This window comes from Egretta garzetta, unplaced genomic scaffold (genome assembly GCF_000687185.1).
Source record: "Egretta garzetta isolate BGI_Z169 unplaced genomic scaffold, ASM68718v1 scaffold148, whole genome shotgun sequence".
In the NCBI taxonomy this organism is placed as follows: domain Eukaryota; kingdom Metazoa; phylum Chordata; class Aves; order Pelecaniformes; family Ardeidae; genus Egretta; species Egretta garzetta.
The window spans coordinates 2,870,476-2,895,348 of NW_009260669.1; the positions used below are offsets into that span (position 1 = coordinate 2,870,476).

General features: G+C 38.5%; 1 protein-coding gene across 2 annotated transcripts in view; it reads right to left on the reverse strand.

The window, feature by feature from the left end:
• SEMA3A (semaphorin 3A) overlaps positions 1–24,873 on the reverse strand; it is a 174,847-nt gene that overhangs the window by 139,988 nt on the left and 9,986 nt on the right. Inside the window, exon 2 of one of the 2 annotated variants that reach the window (XM_035901086.1) lies at positions 2,769–2,884. The exons of the other annotated variant lie outside the window; for it this stretch is intronic. Within the exon in view, the coding sequence (XP_035756979.1) occupies positions 2,769–2,884 (116 nt within the window). The remainder of the gene's footprint in view (positions 1–2,768; positions 2,885–24,873) is intronic. 2 annotated transcript variants of the gene reach the window in all.

A 24,873-nucleotide genomic window follows, 5' to 3' on the forward strand; every position in this document is an offset into this window, starting at 1 on the left:
TAGGGAAAATATAAGCAGTGGGAGGTTTCTATTCTCCCCTAGTCTAACTCATGTGAGTTGAGTGTGGGTTTTGGGAAGTGGGATTTGGTGTTGGTTCATGTCCTACTGTCTCCCATGCTATTTGAGAACGCTGTTTCAGAATAATACTAAAATAAGGGATGGTATGCACTACACCTAACTTAGATATCTGATCTGGGCCTGAGTTTTAGTTATATCATGAAGCAGTTTGCCTAAAATAAGTGTTATGTAGGTCAGTGGAAGTCGCAAGGTGCCCCTAAGGATCTCCACAAAGAGATCAAGTCTGCCTAAATTTAAGAACCTAAATTAAGTAAGTTAATCAAATCCCATTTCATTCTGCAGAAGAGATATCAACATTAAATTGGATTGCAGTATTTTAATTGTAGGTACTCATTAGCTGTCATGACTTAGATTAATATGTATATTTTTTGTATGTTATCCTTACTTTGTTCAGTGTGCAGAACGGATGGAACATCAAATTTATGTTTCTTTTTGAGCTTTTTCAGTATTTGCCCTAATGACTACATAGCCTTCAAATGCTGGTCGGGAAGAAAGAATTATTAAACGGCTTTTCATCTTTCCTATGGCAAAAATCTGAGTCAGAAACATGATTCAGTGGAAGAAAAGCCGTTATGATTCCTAATTTATGTAGACACAGGAAGAAAGAAAACAAAAGTACCCTCAAATAATAGGCATTAGATTTGACTCAACAAGCCTTAATCTTTGAGAATACTTAGCATGATGAGATACATGATTTCAAACCACAACCCCACGCTCTGCAAAGTGCAGAAATATGCCTGTGGATCCACAGGGAAGGTAGCTAGGTAGCCAAAAAAATTATGAACTCTCAGTGATCACCTAGCACACAGCAAAAGAATAGTTTAGATATCCAGGAGATGAACCAAGTACCTTAACCATTTTGTCCCCTGCCTCCCTCATCACACAGGCACTAGATTCTGCAGTAGGGGTGTTACACACAACAAGCACCCCTGATCTTACCTTGCTTCTTTACCTAGCCTCATCCTGTGCACCAAAGGAAACAGAAGTTCCTTAGAAATAACAAACAAAAACTGTGTAATCAAAGGTTGCTTGGGACTGCTGCAGTTCCAATATGAAATGGGCTGCTAGATCCTCCAGTAGTGGGAGGAGAGCAAGGCTTCCTCTCTGGAATTCAGACCCAGTGGTAGTGGTAGTCCAGGCTTCATGCAACAGATTCACATCCAGAAGTGTTTGTGTTGGCCAAAAAATTCCAAATAGAATGAAGCAGGATGCTCAGCATGTAAACTTTCAGTCTAAACTATTACAGGTTATGAGAAACTGAAACCATTGGTTTATCTAGTTTAATTAGTGTTCAAATAATAAGGCACTTGCTTACTATGAAGAAGTATATGAATTTTTCTAGTCTTAAAACTTAGCACACACTCATCTCCTACTGAAGACAACAGCATTTAACTCAAATGTTTCTGTAAATCAGGAATATAGACTTCTATAATTAGGTGACCATACTTTACATTTTACTGTGGAGTAAAAGCAAAGTGAAACGGACAACCTGTAGTTTCTTCACATCGGAAACCTCCATATCTGCATGCACATCCTAATTCCTGTATAATCCTGAGTGGTTTACCTCTTAAAATAAACAGACTCTACCTTATGTCCTTACTGGATTACTGTGAGTAGGATGTTTACATAAAGGATATAGCTAAGTATTCACTGAACATAACAAGAGAGCAATTCATTCCCATGCATTAGAGGCCATTATAATTTGGTGGCTGTATTTAAATAAACCAACGTGTAACTATGACAGCAATTACAATCTAATGTTAATGCTCTAATTGTGTCCAATCCTTCCCCTCCAGAGTTTAATTCATTGGGATGTTTATCGACACTACCACTACCCATGGAGTGTAAATATGAAGATGAGTATTTTGTGTGAGAGAAAGTAAGCATAAATTATTGTCCAGGTGTATTAGGCACCAATTTAGTAAACATTATTATTTTCACAGATAATAACACTAATTATACTGTGCTCTACCTTTCATGCAAAGATCTAGCCACACTCTAATAAACAATAGGGCCTGAGTCACATTCTCAGTCATTTATTTGGGCAGTGCAGAAGTGTTTCAAAATGGAAATAAATGTTTTAAAGCTTCACTGTACTATCTTAATCGTGCAATATTTCCATGACGTGAAGCAAAAAATCCTGAAGTTCTGCTGACCTGAATTGTGGGGAACTGCGATGCTGAGTGACATTTTAGGCTGATACAGCATCACAAGACTGGAACTTACTGTGCCTGAGCAAGTAATATCTGTGGACAAAAGAGATGGCTGAAGGTTGAGCTAATTGTTGTCTTCAACTACCTGTTGGGGGATTGTAAAGAAGAGAGAACCAGACCCTTGCCACAGGTGCACAGTGAAAGGACAAGAGGTAACATGCACAAATTGCAACAGGGAAATACTGAATGGGATATAAAGAAAAAATTCTTGACTGAAACAATAACCAGAGAGGTTATGGAGTCTCCATCATTGGAAGTCTTCAAAACTTGACTGAATAAGACAGAAAAAACCCTGACCTAAATCAGAATATAGTCTTGATTTGAGCAGGAGGTTGAATTAGTCCTTTCCAATCATAATTTTTTTCCCTATGAAGTGTACTGATTTAGCTTTGATAAATTAGGACCTAACAAAAAATACCAGTACATTACAGGCATGTTCCTTCTGTTATTAAAAACAAAACAAAACAAAACAAAAACCAATCTCTCTTGAAGCTGATTTTCCCTGTGGTATTCCTGAGGGTAAGAATTTCCTTACTATAAGCAATAGCAGAAAGCAACCAGATGGGCAACAGGAGATATGGCACATACTGATCCTTGCAGAGCAGCTGAGGGATACGGTGGAGCATAAATACAATTGCTTCTGCATTACCGGGCAAATGAGGATCCATAGCTTTCATTGGAAGAGAGGACTGAAATCTCAAATGTTGTATTGTAGCATATGTATGTCATGTGTCAGATACAGGAATTCAGATGTAATTTTGGCCAGATTCTCAAACAGAATAAGTATATGTAGATGTAAGTCTACTAATCATGTTTTAATTTGTCATCCTCTCGTACATTCTCAACACAATCTCTTTTTAAGTAACAACATTTCCAAATCATGCAAACATGAACAGGCAAATAGTTGCTCTGGATTGATATTTTCTACAAAACAGCCTTCCATTTCTTTCATCTAAATTTAGTCTTCAGGTAGTAAGAACACATCACATATTGTTATTACTGCTGTTTGCCTTGGTTGCATTACCACATTAAAAGGTCCCTGTGAAAAATTCTTATGAGACAGTGTGGTAAATATCAGATAAAGGGGGCATAGGTAAACACCACCTGAATGGTGATTAAGCAACAATCTCAGCACACTGAACAAATTTTGGTTCTTTTGACTTCAGCATTGCCCAAATCTCGCTCTAGCTGCTGGACAGCATGTGCACCACAGCCATAAAGAGCAGAGCGAGACTTAACAAACACAACTAGTGGTTTCATAGCCCATTTTGCAGAAGAACAGTCTGGAAGAAACAGTGAAGGTACTTACTGAGTTCAGAATGAAGAAAAAAATACTGTTCTAGCATTGTAATATGTTACGGCTATTTAAGAAACAAGGGAATGTTGATATAGAAAGACAAAAGAACCGCGGTGTTAAGAGTACCTCATTTTCCTTTTATGGCCTGTTGCTGCATGGCTGAGCATTGCCACTAACTTTGTATTTTCAGAACATACTGAATTTAAGAAGACTCTTTTGTTCCATTAGCAGCCCACATGCTGACACAGCATCTCATCTCCTATTGTTCTAACTTAACTATTATCTGATACATTTGATGTGCTGAAAGATAAAAAGCACAAAGATTCCGGTTACCTTAGAGATAGCAAAAGAAGAATTACTTAGCAAAAGCACAGCTGAGAAGGAGCTGTTTCTGGCAGTTTCACTCTGCTGTGTGTGTTAGACCCACAAATGTGAGTTCAGACCCTGTAAGCCAAGAGTCTTTGTTGGGGCTCTGCTGTGCACGGAATGATCTCACCCTCTCCTGACTCCCACACATGGAGGTATACGGGGAAGAGCAGGCTCAACCAGTCTTAAATTCCTTTGACAGTTCAGACTCCAGATAGACTCTGTAGCAGTGGGGAAGAAGCATGGCTCATAGCAACAGTTAGAGAGATACGTTTTGAAGAAACAGATTTATTCAAGGTTAATAAATGCTTCTACTGTCATTTTCCATGGATGCTAGCTCTGGTGATGAGCAAATAGTGGCCTCACAATGGAAAACTGGCTGCTAAAAAACTTTTCAAAAGCCTGCAGCACCTGATAAGGTACAGGGCTAGCCAAAAAAAAAAGAGGATTAGTTCTCATACAGTTACCCTGAAAACATTTGAGAGACAGCTGCTTCCCAAAGTTTGAGCCCTTATAGCCCCAGCCTTATAAGTCATCTCTTTTATCTAGGATAGACATAACCAAGCTGCACTTTATCAGTATTGCATTGACTTGACTTGTATCAGCAATCTGGAGAAGCTCTCAAGAAGTCTTGTTCTATCAAACCAATTTAAAAAAAAAATTAAAATTTGTGCTGTTTGGTTTCCCCAAGTAGTTATGGTGAGTAAGTTCCACGGGTGTGGTAAGAAATGGGAAGTAGATGTCCTGATCAAAATAAAAATCTGTGACTTCTTTTTTGGAAAACAGAATTGGGCATGGGCTAACATCATCATTAGAATCACAGCAGAAACTAGGAATCTCCCCAGCTCTTGAAGTGATCTTTTTACCTACTAAAAAGCAAATTTCAATGAATATATAGTATAAAAAGCAAATTGCTAGAGTAAAAGTTCTTTTACCAAAACAAAATTGTACTGTGGTTCCAGTAAAGACGAGCATTCCTAGCTGGGTTCATGAACAAAGGATATCAAATGAAGGCAGGAGGAAATAAAGCCTGACTCTATATGATGTGTGCCAACTGTGGTCTCACAAAGCCAAGAAATCTTGGAATGCTTTGAGTATGTAATATTTTTAGAGCTATAATAAGGCACACCTGAGCTCCTCTTTACCACATTTAAAGGTATGGTAGAAGCTAGATTTTGCTATGCATTTTTGCCTGTTCCAGTTACCTGTACTTAATAAGCACTCATGTGGAGGAGAGCAGAACACTCAGTTGCCTGTTCAGATTCCTCTGGATTACTCCTACATAATTTTCTAAAGTGTACAACATATAGTAAAGTACTTGAATTATTCTTAAGTCATTTGGCTAAGAAGAGAAGATGACACTGCTATGTCTGCCTTGTTGATGTCAAATATTCTATCTCTTACAGATGTTCTCCCTCAATTTCTTGACCTACTGGAGTGTCTGTCTACACCAGCTGCTTTCCTTCAGCATCTCCACAGTTCTGAGCCAGAGTGAGAAACAAACCTGTTTCTACCATTAATAAGATTTATTTTCATTTTACCTAACTAAGCAGCACAATAAAAACCTGTAAGGATTATGCTCTACCATACAAAATACACCAGCTAGAATAACCTTACTGTCCACCCTGTTATTCATGTATTGGTATCAAAAGTCATACTGCACACAGAGAAGTCAAAATGAGCTATGATAGCATGAAGGAACTGAGGAAATGTTGGTTTCACTCCATCCAATTTGGGTGCAGGAAGAGGTGATGTTACCCAGAAGCCAAATGCGGTCCCAGCAGCTGCCAGAATAACTGGATCTCATATATACTGTATATGTGAACCAGAGGTGGAATGTACGTAGCCAATCACTTGGAACAATCATGTGCCAAATAATTGGAGTAGCACAATAGTAGAAAAAAGCATGGAATCAAAATACATGCTGGGTGGTATCAAACCACAGAAGGACTAGAAAAAAAGTCAAATACCTCAAGTTTTACAAGGAATCCAGTTGCATTTTGATTAAAAATAATAATCATTTAAAATTACATTAAAATTAAATGCTGTCTGCTTTTAAGTCAAGGAATTTAGTTTGTGTGTCATCCAGGAGCCAGTATATCAATGTAGCACACATATCATTATTCTATTCCAGGCAAAAATTGGGCTAGCACTTTCTGTACTAGCTGATCTCCTATAATCTATACGATTATTTTTTGCTAGAATATATTGCAGTACTGATCCCTAAAGACTCATACCAGTTGCCTACCAAGGCAACATTTTATTGCTGACTTCCACTACTTAATGGGAGGCTGTAGAAAAGGCTGATGCAGATGCTCCCTGAGGTGCCCCACCGACAGGACAAGAGGCAACACAGCACATTTTGATCAGAAATCAGGACAAACTTCTTCAGGAGGAAGGTGGTCAAACACTGGCATAGAGGCCCAGACAGGTTGTAGAATTTCCAACCTGAAGATACTCAAAAGTTGCCAGGACAGAGCCCTGAGCAACCTGATTTAGTCAGCCCTGCTTGGGGCAGGGGTTGGACATTAAACTAGATGACTTTCAGAAGTCCCTTACAACCTAAATTACTCTGTGATTCTATAATAACTGACACACCTTCCCACTGACACCAACTGTAATGAGAAAGCCGAAGGCTTAGGATCGTATGGACATTTCTGATATCCAGTTTCCCATGCAGTTACTTATATTCTCTTTTTAACAGCTAATGTAGTTTTCACATAGGCATTCAAAGGTGGTTTTTTTTTTGGTTTCCCACCACTTCTACAGCAATCTACATAGTAAACTTTTTTCCTCAAGTGGGAAGGCACAAGTACAATGATGAATTAGGGTTTTCTGTCATGGCACATAGAAAACCAGTGAGCTAGCAAAGCAAGGGAAAATATCAAATAATGGCAGTCTACATGTACTATGTGTTATGCAGCTGAGAGTAGACACTCTAAGACTTATCAAGTCCCACAAGAAGTGAGATCTTGTAGCACAGGGGAAACTATTGCAACTTGGTAAAATTAGACACCCAGATGAAACTAAACCAAAATCTTTCCTCAGTTTTCTATCAGCGAAAACTCCAGTACTGTTGCTGCTGTTGTTGTTGAAATAGAGATCTCAGGAGCACAAGAACACTGTGGGGGTGGATACAGAGAAAGTGGCAACCACAGACACAGCTTCAAGCAAGCAGGTTCAAACTTTAATGACCTGTGTAGGAAGATAAATGAGACTTCAAGAGAAAAGAGCACTGCTAGCATGAGGATATTGTTAGGTGCGGAAGGCAAGCACTCTCAGTGCTGATGAATTGGTAGCTGACAAAGAGCTACATCTCATAACGATAACTGTGTAAAGCCATGATATATTTTTCCTGCTAGTTTTTTGTCTTTCATCGCATCCATTTGAATGAAACCTTAATTAATATCATGTTCTGTTTGCAATCAGACAGGAAAAACAGCGAGCACACTATTGCCACTTATCAATCACATTATTTTATCTCTCAATTATCCTTAATTTAATAATTGTATTATTTTCACTTCTGTTTCAGCTTTAAGGGCTTCTATTGCAAATACTGTATTTTTGCAGGTGGTTTAGGTTACCAGTAATTTTCAGTAAGAGCTCTTTTCCATCTTTTTTTCTTCTTTTTTCTGAAAGCTCTTCTCTATACCATTATTTTGTCTAATCATCAGCCTTCCTGGAAATATTAATCATTATGTCTACTAGACTTACAGAAAAACCTGCGTCGAGTTTCTTCAAATTGCTTCTCTGTTTATTTTAGCCACAGTCTGAATAAAATTATTTGAATAAACAGGTCTGAAGCATATCCTGAATTGTACAGTTGGGATATGAGCCTGAAATCCAACATAATTCCTGGCATTATAGTAATAATATTTAGTAGAAGGAAAGAATTGTATTAAATTATAAGTGCATGCGGAAAGAAATTCTGTACAGCTAGCTATATTTTCCATAGTAAAATACATTTTATGATACTTAATTTCTTATACAGAAGAAGTTCTGATAAGAACTATGAGAGTTTTGCCACAGCATTTTTTTGGCTGATCATATACTCCATCATTGCATGTCATTTAGAACAAATCAGCTGAAAATATGGATTTAATGACACCATGATGTGAAAACCGGTGACATCACGTTACAAAGAAGAAGCAACAAGGTTAAGATTGCAGAATATCTAGTCTTAAAAATCTAATGTCAAACCCAGCCTACTAAAGTGCTCTGTGGGACAAGGGGACACTTCAACAGCTAAATTACCTATGTCCAGCTCCACCCAGTTTAGGCCAGAAGAGTGATCATTTGAAGCTCCATTGTGAGGTTTCTAAACCTCTCATTTCCCTTCATTTCTTTGCAATATGTGGCATGAAGCCCTCTGTGTAAACCTATCACAGACAGATGGACATCACCTTGAAGAACAAGTACATGTCGTCCTTACCATTTCTCTATTTCAGACCCCCAAGAGAGTTTCTGCATTACTGATTTTAGTTTTCGTTTGGTCCTCTATTCAGCAAAGTGCTCTGATCTAAAACTTTGTATTCTGAAGACTCATATATATTTATATTTCCACAGGGACAGAAGGTGTTAATGAGAGCACAGTTGTAGCTCTAGGAGCTCACAAAACTTACGTAATTATTTTGGCATTTCAAGGAACACACAAGGACATTTCGAGATATCGCTAGATTAATGTGGCTTGGCATGGAAAGTGCTTTGACTACTGGTCTGTGCTTGTGCAAGTGGCTCAGCCTGCTCCGCACAAGGCATGAGCTGGATAGAGCTGTGGCAAGGGTACCCACACTTATTATTAGACTTCAGCTATTGCCTATAATTAAAAACCAACTGGCCTGATATATGTCTCATAAAGTAACGGCTACAAAAGTGCTGGCACTAACAGCTCACACATAGTATTTACTCTTTCAGATTTCACAGGTTTCAAAACCAAAAGCGTTGGTTAGTTAAACAAAACCAGTATAAGAAATATCCAATATATTCTGAATAACAGCAGCATAAAATCAGTTTAAGTGAATTACAGAATAGCTTTGGTTTGCTCATTGAGTGCTATTGATTTTTTGGCATGGAAGAAATAAAAAAAAAAGAACAGATGGCGAAAGAAATAAATTAAGCTGCTGGTGATGGAATACAATATCACACTGAATTATAAAGAATGATGAACAGAAATCACTTTAAACAGGCACTTACACTCAGTATAAGAGGTTCATACTGTTCAAGTTCATATGTGATTATTTTGGGTTATTATTTTCTAGTTATTAGAGTTTTTACCTTCAATATAAAGTCCAATATGAATTCAAAACAGAAATCCAAGGCAACGTACAAGAGATGCAAAGGTGTCCTTGTCACTGTGTTCAACCATAAGCCAGAGCTCCTAGCAATGTTCTAAAATGTATAGTATTGTAAAGTCAATCAAAGAAAAACTTTACGCTTTTCTTTCGTAATAGTCCCTATTCCTTATTGCAGATTTAAGGGAGTGTGTGTATGGCCAAAGCCATTAACTACATTTCCCAGCTCTTCCAGGTTTAATAAAAAACCTTCTTTTTCCTCCTGAGATCTTGCTTTGTTTATATCCTTTACCTTTAAGAACAATGAAGTGTTACTATTAAAAATCAATACATTTAAGAAAAAAATGTAAGATATGTTCATGTAAATGAGCAGCCAAGAACTGCTGTGCGGGGTAAACCTAAATTCTATCTATTTTCAGAAGCAAAATTACAAAGCCAAACTTTGTCATTGTAAAGTGACTGCAATTCTCTTTATTTCGGAAGGGAAGCATAACTTTTCAGGACTTCTCAGTTTGACTCTTCAGTGATAACACTTCCCTTTTTTAATGTGACCTAATCAGCATCTAGGTCATAGGCACATTATCAAATGTGGTGGAGAGGTTTATTTTTCACATACTGCGAATTATTTTGCCTCACAATGCTTTCTTCCTGTAACTTAATGTTCCCCCAAGCCACAACACTATGCGGTAAACAGAAGTCAAATATCAGTGTGATTGCCTCAGAAGTGTTATAACTCTGTCCTAAGTAATTGAAGATAAATCTCATTTAATGTCCATGGTTATCATTCATTATTAATAATAGCAATAATTTTCATTCTTCAGCCTCTAGACAGTTCAAATATGATTTGGTAGCACTAGCTCCATTTAGCAGTTGAAGCATGAAGAAGTTTAATTTGGTTTTGAAGGTACAAATCATGGTTGGGGTCTAAGCTCCTCTGACTGAAAACTGATCTGAAGCCTTGCACGCCACTTGTGTGAGATTTCTGCTTTAATGGAATGGTCTACGGAAAAGTCACTTTGTCAAGCCCGTACTCTCCTTTTGTACTTGCTTTTTATAGAGATGTGGAGAAGAAATGGCTATCAAAATATCTGGATTCACTTTATTATGGATTTTTAAAGCATGGAGCTATGTTCCCAAGGTTTATTCTATCCAGTTCTGCTTTATTTGTTTATTTCAAGATGCATTTAGAAAAACTGTATTCACATCCATAGGAATATTTTAGGCCTATGTCTCTTCTGACAGAGCACCAGTTCCATATTCTGCTTCCCGCTGCATTTCCTCATGCCCCACAGAGATGGGATGATCATTGTTATCTTGATAGGTATTGCTAGCTCTGACCATCAGTCAACACTTAATTCATCAGACCCCACCAATACGTCCCATCTCTACGACTGGAATAAGTTTCACAACTCTGGGCCTAGCATGCGTGTCTCCAGACAGAATATTTTCTCTATAACTGAGCCCAACAGCAGACAGAGCTTCTTATTCTGGAATAATTTGTATGGCAAAAACATACTGACAACTGCATTAACCATCTTAGCAAGCTCAGAGTTGATCTTTGAGCATGTTTTGTGGATGCACCAAATGGAGTTGGCATAATGCCATACATTTCTTGGGAGTTTTCTAATCACAGAGAATAGTAAGCTTTGGCTTATTAAATGTTGTAACATACCTGTACATGTTTCCTACCAAGCATGACAGACTAACATCTAGGGTCATTTTCTACTACTCATGCAAGAAAATATGCTGTTCACTGCACATTCAGGATCTTAACAGTGGCTTGAATGGATTCTATATCAAACTGCTTTTCCAGATCACTGTAATATGCAGGTTTCTTCTGGCAGCCCTGCCTGTAATCCCTGTGACCTTCATACTCATCTCATTTGTCCAGCAAACAAGCAAATAGCCACAAATCCATAATAGTCATCCATGCTGGGAAGCTCCTCTAAGAAAGGCAGCATGAGTAAATAGGCGACATTTGGATTACGCAGTGCAAACACTTTTAACTTCAGTACACTCCTGGTGCCACTGGACCTCTGTCTCCTGATTGACCAAATATGACCTTGAGCCAAACCTACTATGGGAATAGAAATAGCCACCCACATTCTAAAGAAAAATGTGCTGAATTCGTTGGGTCACCATTAGCAGGAGAAAACAAACACCTGCTTGTATGACATAATTACAACCTGAGGAGTAGGTGACCACTGTCACGAACAATTAAGAAACCTCTGCACTGAATAAACTTGGCAAAACCTTCAGTTCTTGAGCTAGAAAGCATCCCATGTCTGAATTCTCTGACAATTAGATAGCAAAATCTGTTTGCTCTCATCACTCTTAGACTCTGTCAGGATCCTGTGCACAATTCTCAGAAAATACTGGACAACTTTAGCATCTTGCCAGATCTCTCTGATAAAGACAGTGAGCTGATTTCACCTGAAAGTCTCTCAGGTAAATAATCAAGATGACAAGACAGAAAATTGTTACTTGAGATGCAAATAAAATCTCATGGCAAGAGAGATGAGCAGCCCTCCGATACAGTGGAGTGAAAAACTTCAGGAAACTGGTATGGCCTACTTTTTCAGGACAGTGAAACCCACTATGCTAAGTAAAAGAAACTACAATACAAGAAAAAAGATTGGGTAATATGTTTCCAAGTCTGAAAAGCTTGGCTTGGTGTTCTGGCAAATGGTTCAAGATTATTTTTTTTCTGATTTACTTTTATCTCTCTCTAGTATCCAGGAGACGTTATAATACAATGTACTTGCAAGATTTTAATCTTACCTTATAATACATATATTAGAATATATACATGCATATATACACTAGAAAGTACAGAGACTACCTTGGCATCTGATTAAAAGTGATCTATGAACTATGGACGTGATTTAAAAAATGTATAGAGTGGGGCAGAGATGAGAAGAACACATAACTTTTAAAAGATGAATGAGCAATATTATTTTGATTTAGCTTGTCTCTCTTAAAAGACAGTACTTTCAAAGGTGTTAAACATCCAACACTTCTGCTGACTAGTTACCTTTGAAAAATCAAGGTTCAGAGATGCTTTAGAAATATCAAAGGGTATAGATAAAAATGAATATAATTTGAAATGAGTCAATCAAAGAATCTAAAAATTCATTATCACTTTGTTCTGGTTTTGCTTAGAAGAACTGCAAAAAGATCTGCAGAGGTAAGATGGCAGAAAACAAAATCTAGGAATAATTGGGAAGGAGTTGGGGATGTTTAGCTCTAAAGGAACATGGTTACTTTGTGCCTTCTTCCATAACATGGATTGGATCATGATGGTGGTAGGGAGAATATAAAAAGGGAGGATGAGATGGTACAGACCTACTCTGGAACAGAACTGTGCAGGATTCAGCTCCCATTCCTGTCGGAAATGCCCTTGTAATCTGTTGCTAGGCTTGCAATGATTCAGAGTGAAGGTTGTTTTAAATGCCTTCTTTTGCTTAGATCCATGTTTGAGTTGGAAAAGCCCAATATACTGATACCCTGTTATGATTATAAAAGATAATTTAAAGATTTTATTTGCTGAAAAGAAATAAATACAGAAAATCTTAGTGTTTATTTTCCTTCTTTATATGTCAGCTGTTTTTTCTCAGCTGTCAATCTCAGCAGCATCTGCTAAAGCTCCTTATTTTTACTCCTCAGAAATAAAATCAATTAACACTTTTTTTTTTTTTTTTTTAGTTTTTCCCCACTCAAAACTTGGACGATTCAGGACCGATGTGGTTGTGTCCTTTTCCCATGTCTCCCAAAGAGCCTTGTATGAGCAAGAGCGAAGTATGACCCTGGCCTGACCACTTATCCTACGGTGTCTTGGTTCCCTGCCTACCTTAGGGCTGGCTTGTTAAATGGGCCGTCTGGTTTTCCACACAGAAAGACTCTTTTGCATCATACAGTGGCATCCAGTCTTCATGGGGATATTTAATTTCTCCTATCATACAAATAACAGCACAAAAGTACATCAATGAATGGAAAAATGACCAAAGTAAAATTAATATAATCTCAAAAAGGTATAACAAACACTCAGAGCATTGTCTTCCCTTAAGTCAATAAATTTTCTCCTCATACTCCTCTACTTCTGCTTATAATATTATCTGTTTTGTGCTAGAGAGGTCTTCAAACTATTGCCTTGGCAACCAATAAACATTAATCCATGTGAGATTTTCCTCTTGAAATACTTTCTATATTGGAAACGTTATGTAGGAGGTAAATTTCACTGGAACTGGAAAAGATGTGATGATGATTTGATTCACATTTTTTCTGGATTTTGCAACAAAACACAGTCCTGGATATTTCTTATGTGAGAACAAATTCACTATCCATCTGATGGAATTGGCTCCTGTGGGCACGCCTGGACCGTACATTTATCTGCCCCAGAAGACTTATAGCATCCTGAGTAGTCTAACAAAAGACACAGTACAGTTCACTCAAGGCCCAAAGTACTTTGTGTAACACCAGGTCCTATGCTGCCTTATATTACCATTCCTTATTCTCAGTTATCACGCATATTTAATAGCTTAGTTTCAAGGGACCAAACCAAGGGTTGCGTTTAGCTGGCAAGCACCTGTGCAAAAATTGGCCCTTGCATCATCCCTGTATGTTAAAGCACTTTCCAGCTTGCATAGCAAGATCCAGCACTATTGATGTACCACTTAAAAAAGATTTTGTCAGAAATCCTGGGCTATCACATAATGTTGCACCTTGGCCTGTCCCCTTGGGTAAGGCCAGCTGTTGGGATTCAGCTCAGAAAGAGAAATAGTGTTCATTAGCAATAACCAAAGACTGTGGCCTGGTTTGTAGGCCACCAAAATCAATAGGAAGAGTCTTACTGGATTTAGTAGGCTTCAGATTGCACCTCCATAGAGCAATACCAAGGACTTGAATTACATCCAGAATCTCATACAGACCAAGGCAGTAGCGAGCAGGCACAACCGGTTTAAAGGACTGATCAAAGTCCACTGATGTCTTTCCAAAAGCTTTGAACAAGTGCCACAGAAGGGAGAGCAGCAATCCAAGGGGAAGGTGACAGAGGTTTAGGATGACTGTGGTGAGGCCCACCTCCTAATACTGTTGCACAATGCACACTTGAAAGTCGAGTTACATGGAGAATATTTTATTCATAAGCACAAACACTTTGGAGCATTTGTCAATGTGAAATAACTCGTTGCTTGGGTCTCTGAAGACATGATGCGAACCATAATGTGTGTTATTTCAAAATAACACATAGCTTGTCACTTATTATTACTGTAATAATCTGTATTTGAATGAATCGGCAATGGCAATGTGTACTTATATCAAGGAAAGAGCAACTCCAGCAAAGGGGAAACTCTGGTTTTGTATTCCTTATGGAAAATAAAGGAAACCTTTTGTAAATAAGGACCATTGTTCCAGGCTTACCTCCTGAAGAAAGGTTAAACCCCTCAGAATGAGTAGATGGTTTCCTTAACATTCAAACACAACATGGGATTAACTTTTCAGAAATGTTTTCTATGCCTAGTAACACTCATATATTCATCTATGCCAGAGCCTAGGGGAATGCACAGCTTGTTTTAGAAAACAGTCATTCTTCTTGTGTGACACCTGGAAGCCCCCTGATAATCTACAGTGTTCCAGTCGACTAATACAACAAATTACACCTGAAAACACAGATTAAAAATTTAAAAAAAAAGAAAAAAAGAAAAAGGGGAGAATGCACAATCAAGGAATTTCAGCACCAATCAGAATGAAAATGAAACAGCTTCTCCTCAACAGCAATGTGAGACAAACATGTCTTCGTATTGAAATGAATGTATGTAACAAACTTGAATAATTTTGCAGCCTTTATATCTAGAGAACTGCATAACATGAAGATGTCATGTAAGGGAGAAATTTTGAAAACTAAAATTGTCAGCTTTTGAATTTTATACGTAGTGCAATAATCACTTAAAGAATCTTTAAGACCAAGAAGAAATTATAAAAGTGATATTTTTAACTAACAACACCTTTTTTCCCTCCCTCTAAAAGGAACAGGCTTCTAAAAATATCCACTTCTCAGTTGCAAAAGCAACACAGTCAGAAAAGTATCTTTCAAGTGACTAAATTTCTTGGGTTTGTGAAATTAGGCTGGATATACTGTTAAGGAATCTTTCAAAGGTTTGGGGTTTTTTTTAAGAAATAAATTTTTTTATTATTGCTTTCTTACCAGAAAGCAAGAATAAGGCTTTTTTTTTTTTTGTACTCAGATCTTTGTTTGAGCCTTGAACTAAATACTTGTACTATTTATCTGTTGTACTACTTGTTCTGAAAAGTCCAGATATAATCTCATTGCGCAAAAACATAGTCCTTGCCTCCAAAAAACATGCAATGTCAATGGAAAATAAAAGAAAAGTGTATAAAAAGTAATTACAGATTGGAAGCGGAGGCACAGAGATATCATCTGACATCACACAGAAAGTTTGTACGATCCTGGAACTGAAGATCATCTATCAGTTCAGAGTTTTAGCCACAAGACCAATCTTCCTGGCATTATTAAGATCCTTGAAACATGAAGGCAAACACATATCTCAACTTATCAATGTCTTAAAAGCTTTATTCCTTAAAAGTAGAGCAAAAGTTCTGTTAAGCAAACTATAACCAATAACAATAGCATTTTTCTAACAATGTATTAAATTCTATTAAAGAATCGGACATAAATTTTTTATGCTGTTTTTGCTGCAATAAATATGGAGGACTATGTTTGGACATTAACACATAGCTGTATGTGTCAAGATGGTTTGGAGCTTCACAACTCACACAGCAGCTTTACGAAACACTTTTTCTGGGACAACACAGTTTCATAGCAGGAATAAGTAAAGCTGAGAAAAGCAAGGAATTTTTTTGTCTCAAGGGAAATTACAGTATTCCAACATCTGTTTTCAAATTAAGACAAACAGTCAAAATGCTGAACCTTTCAGAAAGTGACAGCTTAGAAAAAACTGAAATCCAGGAATGTATAATTTTTGCTTTTGATCATTTTATCTATGTCTCTTCTGGCCTCGGTGTCCAGCTTCCTTAGGCTTTAATGGGGAAAAGCAGCGTACATACTCCAGGGCCCAGACATGGCCAAGCCATAGCCCCAAATTGAAAAGCCTGGAAAAGCTTCTGAGTGTGTGTCCTGTCTTATATGGCATCCTTTGACACTGAACTGTATCTTACAAATTATATAACTTATAAGTCTTATCTTTACAAAGGATAAACATGTCTCATCCCTGATTCAGACCTGTTGGCTAGGATTTGAGGCTGGGCTATATGTTTTATGCCGTTCTGCTATCACATAAGCCTTATGCTGATTTCGGAGATGCTCTCAAATATTTTAGTGGCAGTTATGGTCCTGTGCAGGAAAGAATGGGGAAGAAAGCAGCAAAAGCACATGAAGCTCTTATAAACCTCACTGTTACCATGAACACACAGAGGTTAATGTCAGATGAATGCACTATTACGTGCCTTAGATCAGCACAACGGTCCAAAGTAATGTTTTCATTTGGATAGAACTGGTGGAAAATTTTGATTAAATGGAAACTTCCTTTTTCATTGACAATTCATTTTGATGGAAAACGCCTGCCTAATCCTTGTAATACACTACCAGACAGTCCCACAAGGCAAATTCTCTGTTTATGCATGACTTAGAGAGAATGGTCATCAGCCAGGTTGCTTCAGTGTTTTGCCATCACAGCTCAGCTCTGTCTTATTTGCCAGCTCAAACCTGGGGTGCCAATTGCGGTGGCGAACAGTGTGAACTGGTCAGTCACACATTTCACACACACCACAGATCAATTCCTGTATGATAGCGCTTTTTCATTTACCACATATGCTGAACTGTATTTGACCTGCTGGTGAAAGGTTTCATTTACCATTACAGTCACTTCAGCTGTGCAGTCTCCAGTCTATACGCTGATTTATGGATGGATGGATTTGCATATGGCAAACATCCACACAGCTTTATAAGTTTGCATTTATGCCAACAAATGTAAAGTCAGGGCTATGATACTAGTATGAGTAATGTTTTTATTAGAAATAGATCTGTTTGGGATTTTTGTTGTTGTTGAGGGTTTTTTTGTTTTGTTTTGTACCTTTTTTTTTTTTTTTTAATGCACATAAGGATAAATACCATTCCATTTCCAGTTTAAGACACAGGGACACTGCAAAAAAAACCCAACCCTTTATTTCTTATTTCTTTCATTTAACTGTTCCTTAGTACGTATACGTGGGGATCATCTTGTCCCCAGGGGCAGGACTGAGAATGAACCCTGACACTGATGGACAAATCTCCAGGCTGATCTTGGAGAGGGGAACATAAGAGCAGCAATACCCAGCCAGACCAAAAGCCGGTGAAGTGCAGCGCCCGCTGGTGACCAGCCATGGGTGATTAAGGGAAGAACATGAGAACAGGAGAAGACATAGTTCCTGGTAGCCCTTTTGTCAGAACTGAAGAAAATTGTGCTAGGTTTTTTTGGTGGGTTTTTTGGTTTGGGTTGGGTTGGGTTGGGTTTGGTTTTGTTGTTATCATTTTTTAAATGGCATTTGATCTCCTCCATATGTGGCCTAATTAACTGACTACTGCAGAAGGCTCATGTTTGGGTAGTTTCAATACCAACACTGCTAATACCCTGTACAAATACTAAAAGCCAATGTCCCCATTTTCAGAAATTTTCACTGTAAGCAAGCTATCATTCTCTCCACAACGTACACGTCTTATCTTCAATTAATGTCAACACTGTCTTGATGAAACATCATGACAAATACTCATTCATTCTTTGTTTCCTGGTATGAGCGAAAGGAGAAAAGATCCACCTCCCACCCACATTCTGTAACAGATTTAGGAATGCAAGACCTTTCATGCTTAATCATTTACTATGCAACGCAAACGTTTATACCCACTGAAACACAAAACACATCATTCATTATTTTGAAACTTAATTTTGAATTAAGACATTTACATTGAGGAACAGCTAAAAATAACTTGCAGCAGGGTGTGGCATAATTTTGCACTGTCCGTGGATCTGGTCCAAGTATGGGTGTATAAATAGCTTCATATTTGTATACATTATGTAGGTAAATGCATGCATGCACCTAAGGATATTTTCAGAATTCTGAGAGTTTGGGAAGTTTCTTCCTTCAGCTTAGCTCCCAGAGGCATAGGCTGAGCTTAGCCAGACCAAAAAAAATCCTTTTGGAAGAGCAGTTGGGTGGGAGAGAGCTCATGGTCTCAGTAGGATAAAGCAGAGGAAGGAGTTACCCATGTTGCATTTAAGCTCCACTTACCCTGCCACTGGCTAGCAACTTTATACAGGTACCTGATGTCTGCATGTCCTTTAGTCCTTGAACAAGCTCAGAGACTTTCTTACTGTAAGTGGCCTTGATATATGATTCTTTTGTATGTATGTTCACATATAATGCAGTTCCTACCTTTTAACGTCACCCTTGGCCTGCGCTAGAGAAGTGATAGGATGCCTGTGTTCCAAGGCATCATAGACCTGTTTACTAATAAGTGCCTTTGTGGGTTGTTGTCTGATTTCTAACATAGTTTAAGTAATGGCTCCAATTAGTTAAATCAGTGCCCCTTACAGACTAGTCAAGGTCTTCACAGCCAACTGCACCAGACATCAGAAGTAGTGCAAATATGTTTCCTATTGTATTTTATGCCACAAATGGTTTCTGCTCCTGTTTTTAATAGAAAACATTCTTTTTGCTTCCTTCTTTAAATGTATACTTATCATAAAATGTGAAAAATTTTATTGCCCCACCACCCTCTGTTGCATTTGAGACTTTCTGCATTTTCTTAACATGTGACACAGGCGACAATAAATTTTAGGATAATAGAAGTGTCTGCACAAGTGGCTACATATGAGTGGCTGCAATTTGAGATTTCTCTCGCTGCTTTGCAAAGAGCACTGAGAGCCCATTGACAAGATGTCTGGGGCGAGGGAGCACATGGCCCCGTGCTTGCTGTCCCACTTTGTCAGACTAATGTTTGAAAAGGAGCAGGGATTCCTTGCTCTCCTGCTAGCGTTAGCAGCTATTTGGAGTGGCAGGAAAGCAGCTCTGGAGTCTCCTGCTGTGGGGAGAACTCCTGGGCCCTCTCCAACAGGCTCATGTGAGAAGCAGGCAGTAGCAACTTTCACTCAAAGTGCCTGGAGCCATGGCTACACTAAGTAAGTAATACTCCAGAAAGGGATAAAAATTTCCACAGTGCTGTGCCCTTTTTTGATAGATATGGGAATGGTTATTGAAACAGAAGAACTGCGTTATAGAAACCCTATTCCAACATTGCAGCGTTAGTTATCTAAAGTTACTGTGCTCGAACCAGTGGAACTGCTTTAAGGCTGGTATGTGTCTAATTTGTGTTCTCTGTTACATTCACCCAGATGGACCTCTGCAGAGAGGGCTTTAATGGAAAGACCTGTTAACGGGCAAAATGGGAGAGGGTTTGGATAAGATAAGACATTCCTCTTCTCAAAACCTCATTTTAAACTTGCCTGGGCATTCAGAAATATCTGATCTAATTTCATATTGATGCGCATCCTTGAAAGGACTCAAAGATCCACCAGACTGAGTGAGGGTCCTTCGTAGCGACTTCAGCTGACGTTGTATGCTACTGGATGTGAGGATGCAATGAGCCACAGCAAGGCAACGAATGCTCTTCTTGTGGTAGAGCACAGTGCAGCCATGGGATAAGCAGGATCAAGAGGGACTGTTATCAAAGGAAAATTTTCATTTGGGAACAGAACAATATTTTGAACATTTTTTTGCCTCATTTCTTCCCATTAACTGGGCTGAGCTCAAAAATTTCAAGTGATCCTTACAATTGCTTGGTGGTGGTGGTTTATTATTTCATAAGTGAAGAACAACTTGTATAACCTCCAAAAGGGCACTTCACACTGCAAGTGCCACATATATTGAACCAGTGGGACTACTCATGTGAGTAGGAGTTTGTAACATCAGTTCTTTTTTTCGTTTTTAATCTCCTGGTAAATACCGAGACAAATCACATTTCATTACAGGAATATTAGTGTGATTGAGCAAATCCCAGAGCCTTTCAATAATTGCCCTTTATAAATTCAGTGAATGAAATTGCATTTAACTTTGTGAGTTCTTTTCAGCACAATCTAACCAGATCAAATTAGTGTGCAGAAGCTTTCTGAGAAACAAAATGTATGCTGTAAATGATTACTGGGGTGACACAAGCTATTTACTGGATTATGGAGCTTGGATGAAATACATCATGGTATTTCGAGGTAAGTAGATGGAAACTACAAAACACTATCAGGCGAAAAGGTATTGGTAAACCACAGCAACAGGCCCACGTTATCTCATGATTGAGGAGTAGGTACATAATTCACATCACCTTTGGAGGTGAACTTTACTTTGGAAACATTTTCTAGTCCTTGTGCCTGCCTAATCACAGTTTTTGGAGCTGTTTCAGGCATAAATGGCTTAGTAAATCCTTCTCTCTCCATATATACACATGCCAATTCTATCTAAGCAGGCACGAGGTACAATAAAACACGTAGAAAATCATCTGGCTCAGAGCCTATTAAGATTTTTATTTTACTCTGCATTCCACACTTTTCTACTGTTTACTTTCGCTTTTTTTGCCTTTTGGATGCCCGAAGAACTGTATCTTTTGAAGGGTACATTTTGTTTTAAACAAAAATGTTCAACCATTCTACCTAGTTCAGCATGTACTGGAGTACAAGAGCAGAGCAGAACAGTGAAATGCTGAGCAGTTTGTAAGAAAGATTAAAGTAATGATTATTTTGGGTGCCTCCAGGGTCAGATACAGACACAATTCAGAATAATACTCAAATCCCTTACATTCTTTTACTCTTATCACACTTGTCTGCCAGACTTTCAATGCTTACTGCTTAGAACTTGTGCTTTTTTTTTTCTTTTCTTTTTTTTCTTCCTTTTTGTTTTCCTTGAGGGGGGGCGGGGAGGAGAGGAGGGAAGGGTGGCTTTTTTAGCTTATCTTTTTTAAAATATTAAAAGAAGCAGAAAATGTATAGTAGTGGGAGACCTGATATTGCTTTCTAAGATTCATTTTTTCCCCAGGTGGCCATTATTACAGCAGATCTATTGAAGGCATGGGAGTTTCCATACCTGTGAATAGGTTCAAGTTTTATAGTGCTGCTTTTCACAGCACTTTGAAATGCAATGATCTTTGCCAGGAGCCAGCAAGAGAATTATTTACATATCTCCATTCCTACCTCAGCTGACCATTCACATGCAAATAGGAGCTTTGACAGCTTCTCCACGCATTTATGAAACCCAGCGATCTGTCCATTTTTCAACTCAGAGTGGAAGATACGATGATGCCTTAAAATAAAGCCCTGCCAGACTCTAGTTTCTTACTCTGCAATACTGAATATGAAACAAACAAAAAACATCCAGATTTCTTAAAACGGAAAATTTTGGGAGCACAGTGAATGCATTTTGGTCACAGAATAAGCATTGATGTCTTAGAGAACAGCTGGGGGACAGTAGTTTTACGAACTATTTGAGAGGCAGAGCTGACTTTGGCTCTTGCCTTTTCCTTCCTTGGTCCCTCAGAGCCCAACGAAATAACTCAGCCCCTCAAAACCCCTGAGTTTTAGAGTAGGTTCAAATCATTGCACTGTGGGCAGACCATGGCATCACGGGAGGAAAATGAACAGCAGACACTTAGTCTGGCCTTGCCTTTTAAACCCCATGTTTGAAGAAACTTGACTTGTACTGCTAAGCACTTGCCCATAGCGTGTACTCGCTCCTAAGCGTGTCCCAGAACCGTTCACCTCAGGTTAGGACAGGTTCAGGGTCTGGCCCTGCACATGCACACAACTGTCTCTTAAACCCCAGTGTCCAAGAGACCTGACTGAGTGGTTCAGCTCAGGACAATATTGTGCTTGCATGGTGGTTATCAAAAATCATTGCTATTCTACCCACCCGCCAGTTGTAATTTTAAAGGAAAACTTTTCTTAAGACCCTAAGTCCCCTTTTCTCGTGTGGTTTCAGTGTCTTATAACCAGAAACAAGTACACATCTCCTAGTCTAAAAAGCTGTATTTCACCTCTCCTCACGTAATTTACATACATTGATCACTTCCATATGTCTGGCATAAGGTAAAATAGTTCCTATGCATAGTAATGGGGGTGAACCTACAGTGAAACAAAGTTTGTCATATTCCTACATGCTGATAGGAGAAGTTTCTAAGAGAGTGGCAGCTATGAAAAATGTCCTTAAAAATGCTGTTTATGGTCTTAGCTATGGAAACTGTGTTCAAAAACTAGAAGTCACATTGCTCGCTCTTGTCCTCAGTCCCTTTGGTGCAATGTCAGTTAGAGGTATCAGTGATCTGAACATGCATCACTGCAGTCACAGTCATTTAATTAAGTTACACTTGATTTACACCAGAATAATTGATGATAGCTTAAAATTTTTAATATAGAATAATACACATGAGACTTGATACTGCTCTCTTTGAAGACAAATGAAAAAGTTTCTTTACTCCAGTAAACAGCACCTTTTACGTGGGTTTGTTTGCCAGCCTCAGGAATTGGACTTAGCTCTTCTAGCAGCAGCAAAACTGTCAGAAATCTATGTAGCACGTGGTCAAGTAAGACACCGCAGTCTAAGAAGTCAAACTGCAAACTTGTGCCTGAAGTTCAAAGGTGCAGCCAAAATCATTCACAATCTTGCATTTGTTCTGTATTTCTCAATGTCATGAAAACCAGCACTTTATTATGGAAAAATAATGTTATTCAAAACAACCCTTACATCATATAAGTGGCATGAGGAAGTATAAAAACAAAGAAAAATCCTTGAGTTAATTCACTGAAGGTACGTTACATTTAAGGTATGTGCAATATATGAACTACCAATTTTATTTTCACGTCGGTCAGGCTGATGAGGGGAACAGGTGCTTTCTTACTTATTTTAGGAATGAGGTTGTGAATCTTAGAGAGATGCAGAATTTATTATAGCAGTTAATCCTCATGGTTAGGTTTGAACGAGGGCTGTCGAGCAACAATTTTCCAGTGAGTGAGTCACAAATGCAATCATAACTGACTGAACTGATGGCTAAATATTTCCCCAAGTGGCTGAGAAAGGCTGCCCTCGCCCTGGAGAAGGTTGGGAAGCATTTTGGGTATAGAAAGTCAGAAAAAGGGCTGTGTGCAGGAAGAAAGAGATATTTTGTCTCCAGAATCTGTTGGGAAGGAAAGCACATATACTTGTAGGGGCAGAGGAGTATTAAACATCAGTGGTCTGGTAAGGTATGTTCAGACTGGGGGGAAAGGGGAGGAAGTACCCAAAGTGAGGGTTTTAGTTTTGTCTGATAAGCACAAGCAAAAAATTACATTTTCTAACTCCCTCTTAATTTTAAAATATGATTAACAGTTATTATTCGAAAAAAAAGAGAGGCCTAGCTTAAATCCAGAGAAATAGGCTAGGATCTTGCAAGCACTCACATACCTTTGGCAGACAGTATTGCAAAGACTAAACACAAAGGCTTTGCTTCTCCAGAGTCATCTGTAATCACCTTCACAGTGTATTTAGTGTGACATAGAGGTGGATACTCCAAAAAATATTGTGAAGGGTTTCTGTATTGAACCGTCTGGAATATCCAAATTGAATTAAATTAGACATGCTTTCTGGGTAACAGGCGTGTGTTTCATGTCACGGGCATACACAGCTGTGTATGGAATTATTATAATCACTTTAAAGTACCTGCAAGGCCTTTGTATGTTGATCAAAAATAAGTTCTCACTGAACTTTGAATATACACATTAATGGGATTACTCTCAGAGTCGGATACAGCTCTGAATAAGCATGGCAAGTCTCTGACCTTGAGCAATTCCTCATGAGATCACTTAATACCACTTTACAGGTGAAGAAGCTGACACAGAAGAGCCAAAGAATTAATAGGATTTCACATTTATGGTACTTTCTTTGATTCCCATTACAGGAAAGACTTCCTGCATATCATCAGCTGTGGTGCTGGGTTTCTGTTAACCTCCAACCTCCACTTGGAGGTGAGGATAACAAAACTTTCCTAATTTGCGTGACTGTTGTCTTGTAAAGAGTGTGACTTCCAGTGGGGGTTAAAAGAATGATGAAAGACACAAAATTGTAAAGGGATGCCAGAAAAGGAAGTAGAACACCGAGTAGAACACAGTTTCATCACAGATGAGAAAAAAACTCCGGAAAGTGGAATTAGAAATCTATGTTAATCTTGATCTCAATAGCTGAGGCTGCAGAGAAAGCCAAAATTTTTAACATCATCGTCATCATCATCATCATAGTTGTTACTACTACTACTACTACTACTACTACTACTACTACTTCTTCTTCTTCTTATCATAGAATCATAGAATGTTTTGCGTTGGAAGGGACCCCTAGAGGTCATCTAGTCCAACCCCCCTGCAGGGAGCAGGGACACCTTTAACCACATCAGGTTGCTCAGAGCCCCATCCAACCTGGCCTTGAATGTTTCCAGGGATGGGGCCTCCACTACCTCTCTGGGAAACCCATTCCAGTGTTTTACCACCCTCATTGTAAAGAATTTCTTCCTTATATCTAGTCTAAACCTACCCTGTTTTAGTTTAAAGCCATT